The 12776-nt window shown below is 38.0% G+C and overlaps 6 protein-coding genes across 6 annotated transcripts; 3 read left to right on the forward strand and 3 right to left on the reverse strand.

The window, feature by feature from the left end:
* Positions 1 to 100: 100 nt before the first annotated feature.
* Positions 101 to 1552, reverse strand: VPS30 (beclin 1; the record flags this gene model as incomplete). The annotated part of the gene is made up of 1 exon (XM_002497630.1): positions 101 to 1552. One exon carries the CDS (start codon positions 1550 to 1552, stop codon positions 101 to 103), a length of 1452 nt encoding a protein of 483 aa, XP_002497675.1.
* A 171-nt stretch (positions 1553 to 1723) lies between these two features.
* GEP3 (Gep3p) lies at positions 1724 to 3421 on the reverse strand (the record flags this gene model as incomplete). The annotated part of the gene is made up of 1 exon (XM_002497631.1): positions 1724 to 3421. One exon carries the CDS (start codon positions 3419 to 3421, stop codon positions 1724 to 1726), a length of 1698 nt encoding a protein of 565 aa, XP_002497676.1.
* Positions 3422 to 3634: 213 nt separating this feature from the next.
* NOC2 (mRNA-binding ribosome synthesis protein NOC2) lies at positions 3635 to 5779 on the forward strand (the record flags this gene model as incomplete). Its single annotated transcript, XM_002497632.1, has 1 exon — positions 3635 to 5779. The coding sequence occupies one exon, from the start codon at positions 3635 to 3637 to the stop codon at positions 5777 to 5779; it is 2145 nt and encodes a 714-aa protein (XP_002497677.1).
* Positions 5780 to 6064: 285 nt separating this feature from the next.
* Positions 6065 to 6760, forward strand: MEI5 (Mei5p; the record flags this gene model as incomplete). The annotated part of the gene is made up of 1 exon (XM_002497633.1): positions 6065 to 6760. One exon carries the CDS (start codon positions 6065 to 6067, stop codon positions 6758 to 6760), a length of 696 nt encoding a protein of 231 aa, XP_002497678.1.
* Positions 6761 to 6825: 65 nt separating this feature from the next.
* Positions 6826 to 10257, reverse strand: RET1 (DNA-directed RNA polymerase III core subunit RET1; the record flags this gene model as incomplete). The annotated part of the gene is made up of 1 exon (XM_002497634.1): positions 6826 to 10257. One exon carries the CDS (start codon positions 10255 to 10257, stop codon positions 6826 to 6828), a length of 3432 nt encoding a protein of 1143 aa, XP_002497679.1.
* A 323-nt stretch (positions 10258 to 10580) lies between these two features.
* On the forward strand, positions 10581 to 12110 carry TFB2 (TFIIH/NER complex subunit TFB2; the record flags this gene model as incomplete). Its single annotated transcript, XM_002497635.1, has 1 exon — positions 10581 to 12110. One exon carries the CDS (start codon positions 10581 to 10583, stop codon positions 12108 to 12110), a length of 1530 nt encoding a protein of 509 aa, XP_002497680.1.
* Between the last annotated feature and the right edge of the window lie 666 nt (positions 12111 to 12776).

Below are 12776 nucleotides of genomic sequence, written 5' to 3' on the forward strand. Positions count from 1 at the left end.
CTCTACAAGGTGCGGCTTATCTCGTGACAGTCATAATATGGGGAACGTGATTAAGTGGAACTTAATATATGTGAATATAACCATCCAGTATTTAGCTTGTTCAAGCCGGTGAAGATTGCACCAAACGGCTGGATGAGAATGCCAGGAGCCATTTCGCATTAGTTAGTAAAAATTTCATTGCAATTGTCCATTCAATCCCCGGCTTGGCACCAAATAATTTAACAGAATTACCATTTATCTTGTCCTTGTGCATTAAATATGGTAGATCAATACCATCATCAACTGATTTGTTTGGAGATTGATCATCTGTTGCTGAAGTCGCATTTGATCTCGATAGCCAAATCGCCATTTGTTGAATTATCGCTAGAATAGACACCATGGCTTTGTCAAAAGTAGTTTCTTTACGGAAGATTTTTCCCAGTCTAAAGTTTTCATTGCTGTAGACTTCGTAATTCTCCCATTCTTGAGTCTCTTGTATAAATTTGGATATTGTGGAAAAGGATCCCATTGGTTGTAATTTGTAATCATCTAGTTTAATCTTTAGTCTAGCACATATGGTCGCCAGCAGAAGAACTACTTGGCCTAAACCAGCGTTTATTTCATGCCAAGGAACTGTCGTATTGTCAAAGCCGCCAATTCTTAGTCCATTGATGACACCAAAAGGACCTTCATGGGATATCTTAAACGTCTCGTTGTAAATATTAACTTTGCGCAGTTTATCAAGGTTATTCAATGTAAGCTCGTGCTGGTTCTTCAACGAACGTACCTCTTTAGAGAATTCCAATTGCTCTAAATCTTCAATGTTCTTTTTCCTCAAGTCTTCATTCTCATGTTGAATTTTGTCTTTCAAATTAGACTGTAAGCTTATAATCTCTTGGTCCAGTTCTTCGTCCTGATGCTCCAACTGTAATAACTCTTTGAACAGCTTCTCCCTTTCCAATTTCAATTGATTGATCTCCTCTGAAGTTATATCCGGCGAATCCGAAGATGATAGTTGTTTCTGTTTCTCAATTCTTGATAGAAATTGGGTATAAGTATCTCTTTCCTTTGTTGCATCATCATACTCACTCTGTAAACGTTGGATCAGTATATTGCAACAGTCCTGACATACAGGGTAGTCGATATTAGTCTTGGATGATAGTACGTTAAATACATTGGCAAGCGCCGTAACTTGTGTGGAAAGGGTTCTAGCCGTAGGAGAAGATGGTTGGTTATCATCAGGCTCATCACCAGAATCCTCTTCACGAAATGTAGTTTGCGAAGAAGCGTCGAGTGATCTTTGACTCGAGGGGTGTTCATCGTGAGAACCATCTTGTAAGAACACATAAGAATCTAGTATGGAGTTCTGGATATTCAATTCTGTTGGTGAAACTACTTTGTTTAATCTATGCAACCTGTCAGTAGGAATGTTGTAATTATTTGGGTTGTAGTCATTGCTGAAGTTAACTAACATATCCCTCTGAGCCAAACTTAAATCCAATAGGGAACTGTCAATCTCTAAGGGAAGTTGACAATTCTGACATTTGAGTCCCGTCTCATCAGAGTTCCTCATGGTTTTAAGAGACTATTCTGTATCACTACGATTGTCTTATCTTTCCTTTAATCTCTAGTCTCGGAATTGATTTCAAAGGATAAACGTTCGCTTTACTATTCTTCAAGACATCAAACATGAGATACATGACAACAATTCTATTTACAAGACTTCTTCGTCGCTATCTTCTACTTACCATCTGTAATACCAGTACAGATTTGGTCTTTCTTCGTGGAGCTTGCTTACCACTTCCAAAGGATCATCATATAGAAATCTTCGTGACGAGATATCGTTACTAGTTCTCTCCAAGTACATCTCTTTCATCTTGCCTAATAAATCAGACTCCTCAGGATCCACGATGTAGGTAGAACTTACTATTGGTCTGTCCTTGGGGCAGGCCGGTACTCTTCCCTTTGATTCTGTGTGCCGCCAGGATCCCTCACTGATTAGCGATTCGAGTGGCTCTCTTACAAGTACATCTATGCCTCTTGGGACCCAGAACTCGTGTAAGCCCTTAAATTGATATCTACCTGTGGTTTTAATGGTAAAATAACCTATGTCCTTGAGAACTACTTCAATACTACCTTGAAATGGCGGTATAACATGTCTAACGTAGTTCTCCCTCTGGCAAATTTGTGGATGAACACCACAGAATTTAGCTAAGGGGTGTGCATCGTCTTGGCAAGCACGAAATACTTCTAAACCTCTATTAATATCTGCAAATTCACGGCCTTCCCCAGGAATATAACTCACTACTTGGTTTACAGTACCTGCAGGAGGTTGCCAAAAAAAGATCCCGCCCACGGTATAACAATTGCCCTTCTCATTACCTTTCACGCTAATATATCTTTGCTTCTTAAGTTTCTTGGTATTGAACTTCTCAGTCTTCCTTGTCCTTTCGAGCCAATCCTTTTGGATTATATCTTCGTAATACGCTCCGTTTATATTAGTAGTGAATCCCGGCAGATCGTAGATAAATTTATCACCTACTCGGTATCCCTGAAGATTTCTAGTCATATTTGGTATATGAGAAACACCTGCGAATTGATTCTTAAAGAAATGTTTAATGTTCTTCAAATCTTTAACACTTGGTTCATTTGTAACTATTTGGCCCTTACGATCAGTATGAATCTTATACCCCAAATATCTTTGCATTACAGAATTGATTAGTGTAGATTTACCCACATTGGCATCGCCCACTAAATAGGAATTGGCATTCATTGCAGCGTATGCGCTTTGAATATTCCAGTTCTTCAAACCGGAGACAGCTACAGTTTTATTACTGATAATGCCCAATTGGTACTTCAAAAAGTCCTTGAAAAAAACGAGGGATCTCCTTTGAAGTGTATTCTTGTCATTCGCTAACTGATCACCTTTGGTAAGTAAAAGAGATGTATTGAAGTGAGGAACCTCCAATAACGATTTTTCAAAATGGAATGGGAATTCAGGTAAAGGTACAACGTGTAAGATGTTACTACCTCGAGGAATTTTCTCAAGTACGTCTGTAATGGTATATCTTCCAAATTCCTTAAGATCGTACTGGTTCCTATGCAAAGCATCATTGCATCGTTTGCATATTAGAGGTGATTCCATCGTTTCATTTAATTCTTCTAATGATCCTACATCTTGCTGTTCTTTAACATGTTGTAGATCTTGACTGAACAAAAGATATTTCACATCTTCTAACGACTGCAACTTATTGACAGTAGGTTTCTTGGGTTTAATATAGTATCCAATAGTCTTAGGATTCTCATTTTGCAGCTTAATACCACACGAATTACAGTTGATCAATCTCGCTAAAGTAGTGGAAAACCATCTTCGAAATCTAAGCGTCATGAAGAGACAGCGAGATGGATGATCAAAAGCATTCAAGAACTGTTCCTTCAACATTATGCTAGCACCAGGCTGATATCTTGAATTACTACAATAGTTTATATGTTGAAGTTAAATCATCAGGCACGGCTCATCGGGTAAAATTTTTCAATCAAGCGATGAGCCTGAGATGAGATGAGATGAGATGAGCTACAGATACCGAAGAGTATACGATAATAGATTAGAGTTAAGAACAACTCATTATTGAAGAGTACTGGGGAGTTTTAAGCCATGGGTAAAGTTTCGAAGGCCACTAAGAAGTTTCAATCGAAACATTTGAAGCATACGCTCGACCAGAGGAAGAAGGAGAAGGAGCACAAGAAGAAAATTCAATCTCGTCGTGGTAATAAGAGTGAGAAAGAGAAAAGAGATGCAGCTTTGACCAAAGATGAACAAAAGGCTAGAAAAGGTGCTAAGGAAGAAGTTTTCAAGGATATGCCTATTGATGAATTCTTTGAAGATGGAATTGACATCCCAAAGCAGTCTAAGAAGAACAAGAATAAGAATAAAGAAAAGAATGAGTCTGAACATGATGAATCCTCGTCTTCTGAAGATGAAAATGATGTAGCAGCAGGTATGGCCCAGCTTTCTGAGAAGGATCCTGAGTTTTACAAGTATTTACAGGAAAACGACAAGAATTTATTAGACTTCGGCGGGAGTAACCCTCTTGATGGTATTGATGATGAAGAAGAGGAAGAGGTACCTGAAAAGGATGAAGCACCAGCTGAAGAAGGTGAGTCAGATGAAGAAGAGGTCAAGAGTATTGCAAAGATTGAATTGACTTTGAAATTGGTCAAGAAATGGAGAGATCAATTACATAATTCACCAAATTTCAAGACTATCAGAAATGTTGTATCAGCTTTCAAGATGGCCATCAATATGAACAACGATGAATCGAAGGAGGATTACAAGTATTCCATGAGTGACGAGAGGGCATTTAAAGAATTATTGTTTGTTGCATTGAGAGATTTGCCCCGTGCCATTCAAGCTATGATTCCTTACCACAATAAACATGGAGCTAGAACTTTACCTTCAGGTACTAATGTTTCCAAGATGTCTTCCATTGTGAAATCCCACTCTGCATCCCTGATTATTTGTCTAAATGATATTTTCAACACGGAGACAGCAGCATTGGTTTTACAATCCGTGAATCAACTTTTGCCTTACTTAATATCTTATAGGCGTATCGTGAAGGAGGTTATCAAGGCAGTAGTAGAGACTTGGAGTACTACGAGGGAGGTGGAAACACAAATTGCTACGTTTGCATTTTTGATTAGTGCCTCTAAAGAATACAAAAAAGCACTTTTAGAAATCGTTTTGAAGACTACTTATTCAACCTTCATCAAGAGCTGCCGTAGAACTGATATGCGTACAATGCCTTTAATCAATTTCCAAAAGAATTCTGCAAGTGAACTATTTGGTATCGATGAGAACTTAGGTTATCAAGTTGGGTTCGAATACATTAGACAGTTGGCTATTCATCTTAGAAATACTATTACTGCTACAACAAAGAAGACCAACAAGCATAACCCGGCAGAAGCATACAAGATCGTCTACAACTGGCAATTTTGTCATTCCTTAGACCTTTGGTCGCGTGTCTTGTCATTTGCTTGTAACTTCAACAGAGAGAAGGCACACGAGTCACAAATGAGAGATCTAATTTACCCTCTCGTCCAAGTAACGCTCGGTGTGATCCGTTTGATTCCAACACCTCAGTTTTTCCCACTAAGGTTTTATTTGATCAGATCTCTGATCAGATTATCTCAAAATACTGGTGTCTATATCCCAATATTTCCACTGCTATTAGAAATATTGAATTCTAATGCATTTACCAAGATGTCTAAGAAGAAGGAATCCTTAGAAGCTTTTGATTTTGAACACAATATCAAATGTAATAAGCAGTACTTGGGTACAAGGACTTATCAAGAAGGTTTGGCTGAACAATTTGTCGATATCTTGGGAGAATACTTTGTTCTATACTGTAAGAGCGTTTCTTTCCCAGAATTGGCTACACCAGCGATTATAGCACTCCGTCGTTACATCAAGACTTCAAAGAACCCCAAGTATAGTAAGCAGTTGTCCAACGTCGTTGAAAAGTTGAACCAGAACAGCTCTTATATCGAACAGAAAAGATCTAAGGTCGAATTCAGTCCAAGTAATAAAGTTGAAGTTGCCAGATTCTTAAGTGATGTGCCTTGGGAAAAGACTCCATTAGGAGCTTACATCGTTATTCAAAGAGAAGTGAAGGAAGAGAGGGCTAGAATATTAAGAGAAAGTTTGGAAGAAGAGCAGGAAGAAGAGAAGAACAAGGACGAAGATGAGGACAAAGAACTCGAATTGGACGGTGATGGTGACAGCGAGATGTCTGACGCATAGAATGTTTCGTTTAAGAACGTGTGATAATGCTTTAAACAGGTTAATTATTTTTTAAATTGAATGTATATACATATATATGCTGCTTTCTCATAGTATAAAGTGGCGCGCGTATTAAGTTCTCAATGCTTACAACTACAACGAACTTTGTAAGGATATAAACCAGTAATAAGAGGCTAGTTTTAGACACTTTGGGAATTCTCAGCTTCAACTCCAGTAGTTTTCGTGAGGTTTTGTTGGTTTAATTGAAATAAGGTTTTTTATATCAAAAATTGACGTCCGCGGCTAATGGATTCCAATACCCCTAGTAACAGTTCACCAAATTATACACCTATTGCAAGAAAGAAAAATGTATTCAGGCCACCTGTAAGAAACCCTCAACAAGTTTTATCGACTCCAAATACTCTGGTGAAGACATCTGTCGACAAGGTTGACAAAGGCTCTATTGAGGATAGGAGATTAGCCTACGAATTGAAACTTCTTAACAATGAATTCACTAGGCAAATTAATTCTTACAAGATAGAAAATAATCAGCTGAATCAATCCATCAAGGTTTTGAAGAATTATGAGAAAGAGGAGAAAGTAATGAGGCTAATCGAGAAATGGAGAAGCATTTCTCAAGCGGGTATGTCGTACATGCTTAATTCTACGATGCTTAAGATTACAAAGATTGGCGGGTATGAGGAACTGAAAAGAAAGGAAATGGAAGCTGAAAAACGGAAAATTGAATATCAAGTGGATGATAATTTGCAAGATGAAATGGATAACGTTTTGGAATCAGAAGAGTTCCAAATGCTCCCCGAAGAGGATCAAGAGGAATACAAAAATCGTATGCAGGATAAAATAGAAGAAATGGAAATTTGGAAGGAGAAAGCGCTTACAAAATTGGAGGAGCAAGTTAAGTTGAGTGCAAATCAAGAAATGACCATGCAAGAATTGGCTCAAAGATTGAAAATAAATTATCAGTTTGTATTCCCGGAATAATGATTCTTAGATTGGCTCTTCTCTTGTTTTGTTTTTTTTTTCTAACGTCTATGTAATATATACAGTTATGCTTGGAAAATATCTTCAAGTCTGAGCCTTGGTGCGATGTTCATTGAAAGTAACTCTTGGAAAAGAAGTTTGGCGGCGTAGGGAATAGACATCTTATTGATGTGTTCTGCACTTCTACAAGTAGTACACCAGCCACTGTAGCCCATCAACCCACATTTCTCGCAGACTTCTACTTCAAATGCGTCAGAACTGGTCATCAATCTCTCTAACAGCAACTGTGATGCACCGTAAGCAATCACACAGTCTCTTTCCATTTCACCTAATCTCAACCCACCATCTCTAGATCTACCTTCAGTTGGTTGACGAGTCAAGACTGCTCTAGGCCCTCTAGCTCTTGCATGCATCTTATCCAAAACCATGTGCTTCAATTTTTGATAGTAGATGGGGCCAAAGAAAATGTACGCTTGTAGGCATTCACCGGTGACACCAGAATACAACATATCCTTACCAGAATAGTTGAACCCATTATCGACAAGAATTTGAGACATGTCTTCTAATTTAGAACCACCAAAACAGGTACCGTATTCTAGAGATCCATTCATGACACCCGCCTTACCGGAAATTAATTCGATCATCTTACCAACAGTCATACGAGAGGGGAAACCGTGAGGATTCATAATAATATCAGGAACCACACCTTGATCACTAAATGGCATGTCTTCTTGTTGTACAATAATACCACAGACACCTTTTTGACCGTGTCTGGAAGAAAATTTGTCACCCAATTCCGGTCTTCTGTTCTGTCTCAAAAGAACTTTGATTAATGCCTGGTCGTTATCAGAAACAGACATCATGACTTGATCGATATGAGATGGTTCGGGGGCTCTATAAATGACCGGAGTTTCTCTGTACTGTGATTGAGTTTGGGTGAGAACGCCTTCAGATGCATTTGTTGGTACAGATTTATTGATGTAGATTTGACCACTATCCAGTTTCATACCAACTTCACCTAAACCGTCAGGACCCAAAGATTTATGCTGCCAAATGGGCTCACCATTTTCATTAACACGCATACCTCCAATTATATCTTGCGTATGGTTGGGGTACCTTTTCAATACAGCTGTTGTCTTTCTACGAGTTTCACAACGACCAAAACCTCTATCGATCGAAGATTTGTTCAAAACCAAAGCATCCTCAATATCGTAACCGGAATAAGACATGATGGCTACTGTAGCATTTTGACCGGCAGGTAATTTGTCGTAATCAATCAGTTCGATTGTCTTCGTTTTCACCATAGGTTGCTGTGGGTAAATCATTAAATATAGCAACGTGTCTATTCTCTTGAACTGGTTGTATGCGATGGCACCGATGGCTTGCTTACCCATCGCACATTGGTAAGTGTTACGAGGAGATTGGTTGTGATGAGGATATGGAATTAAACCCGCACATGCACCCAACACTGTGAAAGGTTCAATTTCCATATGTGTAATTTCCGGAGCAATATCTTGTTCATACAATGCAATGAAAGAATCATTTTCTTCATTGACATCGAGATATTCCACGAGACCCAATTTCAAGAAATCATCGAAAACAAGTCTTCCTTCTAGTAATTCTTTCAAATGTTCACTAGTAACTCTAGATTTACCATTGGAAACAATGATCAATGGTCGGCAAATTCTACCACCATCTGTAGCAATGTGAACTGCTTTATGATGAGAATTTGTATAGATGGAAATGAATTCTGATATTTTACCTGAACGTCTCAAGTTTCTAAACTGTGATACAAATTTCACTGGGAATTTTGTAGTACCTATGAGTGTACCGTTTAGATACACACCGTAATGCAAATGAAGTGACGCGCTATCGATTAAAGTAATATCTTCCACACCGAGTATGAAGCAGAGTTTCTTTATTGGTTCCTCTTCATCATCAGTAGTAATGTGAGTCATCAATGCTAAATTTTTAACCAGACCACAAGCTTCACCTTCAGGGGTATCTGCTGTACATAACATACCAAATTGGGATGGTTGTAGAGCTCTTGGGCCTGAAACTTTTCTTGATTTTTCAAATTGAGATGAAATTCTTGTCATCATACCAAGTGCTGAGATGTACGATAATCTGGACAAGACATGTGTAACACCTGCTCTTTCCATCTTAAATCTCTTTAAAGACCAATTACCCGTAGAAATGGCTCTGCTTAACCCACTGGTAATGTTGTTTGAGTGAACATTAATGGAAAGCAATGCATCATATTCCATAGCTCTATTGGGCTTCTTGAGAACTTTATCTATACTAGCTTTAAAATCATTGTTAAACTTCTTGAACAAATCTTCGAACAATAGCGATATCAACTGACCTGCTAATTCTAAACGTTTGTTACCCACATAATCTCTATCATCGACCATTTTATAGTTCTGCATAGCCATGACGACTCTACGAGTCATCATGGCAATGTAAAGTGCCTTCTCTCTGAAATCTAATGCCGCCACTGTCAAGTGAGCAATTACAGTAGTAGCAATAGCTTCAATACCTTCCTGTAAAACTGACAATTTTTGTCTTCTAACGGTTTTTACTTTAGAACCGATGTATTCCAATGCCTGTTGTTGTGTATAAAGTCCTAGCTTAGAAGCTTCTTCTAGGTTGACTGCAAAAATATCTTGATAACTACTATCATTACCGCATACCAATTGCATGACTTCTAAATCGGAGACAATACCACACGCCTTTAGAACCACTACGATCGGAACTTCTTCAGCGATAGAGTTATGCTTTAGATAAATCTTATCGTTTTTGGTTACCACATAAGTCTTGGATTTTCTTTCATGTGTAGAGGATGTCACAGATGCTTGGACAATAGCTTTCTTTTCATCGGCTTCCACGATAATTCTGTTCTTAGACAATTGTTCTTGCACTAGAATAACTTTCTCGGTACCATTCACGATGAAATATCCACCAGGATCTAAAGGACATTCATTCAACCTAGCCATAGTCTTTTCATCGCTATTGTGTAAGATACATTTGTTAGATCTCAACATGATGGGCATCCTACCGATTTCCACATCCTTGTGCATAATAATATTTCTACCTCTCGTATATTCGATATCCACATAGATGGGGGCAGAATAAGTCATATCTCTTAATCTACATTCATGAGGTGGTGTCAAATAATCTTTGGAAGAAGCATTAGATCTCTGACCAACTCTAATATCCACGTACTTTAAGTAAAATTCTGGATCCACATCACTCAGAATTAATTGATTTGCCTTTATGATCTTTTTAAGATCAACATCAACAAAATAGTTGAAAGAATCCAAATGTTGCTTAACTAAACCTTTAACCTTCAAAAATGCCGGTAGAAGATTCCACTTATCCTCTGCTGTACTCACGTCATCTGTCAACTTTTTACCCTTATAAACTGGCTGCAGCAAATCCTGGAAAGTATCATCTTTCTTGATATGAGGCTGCTTTTTAACTTTATTATCCACCATAGCGTTAGACCTCCTTAGAAATCAACCAAACCTACAAGGTATTAGAAGGTATTCTCGGTAACTTGTTAGTCAGATCGATGAGCCCTTCTTTAATGGCTTTCCGATGCCCATCTCAAATTTTTTTTCAAGCGGACGTAGAAAATGAGCATCAACATTGAAGAACTTCTCTCTTTAAAGCTCTTTAGCATCGATTGAAGGGGACCAGAAGGACGATTGTTGGGACCAGTTTGGGGAATCTTGGTCAACAGTCTGTTTCATTCGTCTGTGAGGTTTAGCATCGGTGTGCTGCCCTTTTTCCCGCGTCTTTAAAGCTTATATGGACCATGAGTTCTCAGCATCTGTTGAAAAGTTCAGTTAACCAATACTTGGAAGAATTACCGCAGCAAATTCAGAGTAGGTTATATGAATCTCCTGCTACATGTTTGGCCATCTACAGGCTCTTACCTCAACTGGCAAAGTTTTTTATTATGTCAATGGTTTTCAATGAAAGTGCTATTTCACTTCGTGATTTAGATAGGTGGGTTAAATCTAGTGGTAAACTTCAATTTCAGGATGCTATCAAATCTATGAAGTCCCTGCATCTGCTTATACCAGTTAGAAGTAATGGACCGATGCTTATTGATCTGAACCATACCTTTAGGGAGAGTTTTAAAAATGCATTGACCGGAGGTGAAGTGAGTAATTCTTTCGGTATTGTTATGGAATTGGATAATGACACAGTCACTACTGATATGTTGGACAAGTATTCAGCTGATAAGTGGGAAACTATTTTGCATTTCATGGTAGGGACATCTCTGGCGCATATACCGTCTGAAAACGTTTTAAACCTTTTAAAACACAGTAAATTGATGGAAGAGAGTAACACGACGGGGGAATTCAAAATCACTAATGAGGGGTTTCAATTTCTTCTACAGGAAGTAAACTCACAACTGTGGGCACTTCTTCTACAATATTTAAAAATGACAGAAATGTTACAGATGGATCCAGTGGATATATTGAATTTTATCTTTATGTTGGGTGCATTAGAGTTTAGCAAACCATATAGCACTAATGGATTATCAGAGACTCAAAAAGTCATGTTAAAGGATATGAGAGATTACGGTTTGGTTTTCCAAATGAATTCCAATGCGAATGTCTTTTATCCAACACGATTGGCATCGATGTTAACATCTGATCCCAAGAGTATTAGAGGTGCTTCTGGTGCCATGGATAGTGTTCTAAAACAAAATAAAGAAGATGTTCTTAATAAAAGCGGTGGTGCAGGTGCCAATGCAGATGACGATGCAGATGAAATCGGTTCTGAGGGCCAGAATATGCAAGACGGTGCATTGATCGTGGAGACGAATTTCAAACTATATTCGTATTCGAATTCACCTTTGCAAATTGCCATTTTGAGTCTTTTCGTTCATATGAAATCAAGATTTTCCAATATGGTTACTGGTCAATTGACAAGAGAATCTATTAGACAAGCATTGCTAAATGGTATTACAGCAGATCAAATTATTGCATATTTAGAGACACACGCTCATCCACAGATGAGAAGGATGGCTGAGGAGCAATTAGAGAAAAGATTGGAATTGGATCCGAATAGTAAAGATCCGTTACAAATTTTACCACCTACGGTTGTAGATCAAATTAAATTGTGGCAATTGGAATTGGATAGAATTATTAGTTTCGAAGGATCACTTTACTCTGATTTTGAAAACCATCAGGAATTCACCTTACTTAGCTCCTACGCTCAGGATATTGGCGTTTTAATATGGAAGGATGATAGGAAGAAGAAATTCTTCGTCTCTAAGGAAGGTAATTCTCAAGTTCTCGATTATGCAAAGAGAAAGTTGAAGAAGAAATAATTTGCTGCTTGCATTAACTTCGTGGACCGAAGTGGGATAACTTCTTGGTATCTAAATATGCATTTGTAGTTAGTGATTTTAATACCAACATATTGTGATGATGATCCGAGGAATGGGAACTTGAAATCAGGGAACAAAACTTAAAATGTACAATCCTGGTGAGATAGAAAACCGAGGCATGCTGGTACCAGAAACGTTATACGCATAGCTAGCTCTTCATATAACTTCATTACACACTGTACAGACATCCCTCAAGATGCTTGTATATTTAAAAAATACCTTAGTACCAAAATACCTCCTGGCCTACAGGAGCATATAATTGCTCCCAAAGGAATCCACACATCGTCAATCTGACTTAAACTTCTCACTAAAATTATTTAGCCGTAAATATTGTCGACATTTCACTAAAAAGTTCTAATACTGTCGTATTTTCCATTTCCAACACTGTGACGCCCTATTAAAAGGCTCAACAAAACGCTATTAATTTCGGAAAAAATCCCTAACAATGCAGAAAAATCTCTAGTAATATCTAAAATCACTTTCAAGAACTAAAGTTCCCATTATACCACTTTATATGCTTCTGATTGCCGCCCAGCACCTCCACCGGGTAATGTATCACGTACAAAATGATAATGTGATATTTTGGTGGTATTTTTTCTCTAGAAG

Source organism: Zygosaccharomyces rouxii (assembly GCF_000026365.1).
Source record: "Zygosaccharomyces rouxii strain CBS732 chromosome F complete sequence".
In the NCBI taxonomy this organism is placed as follows: Eukaryota; Fungi; Ascomycota; class Saccharomycetes; order Saccharomycetales; family Saccharomycetaceae; genus Zygosaccharomyces; species Zygosaccharomyces rouxii.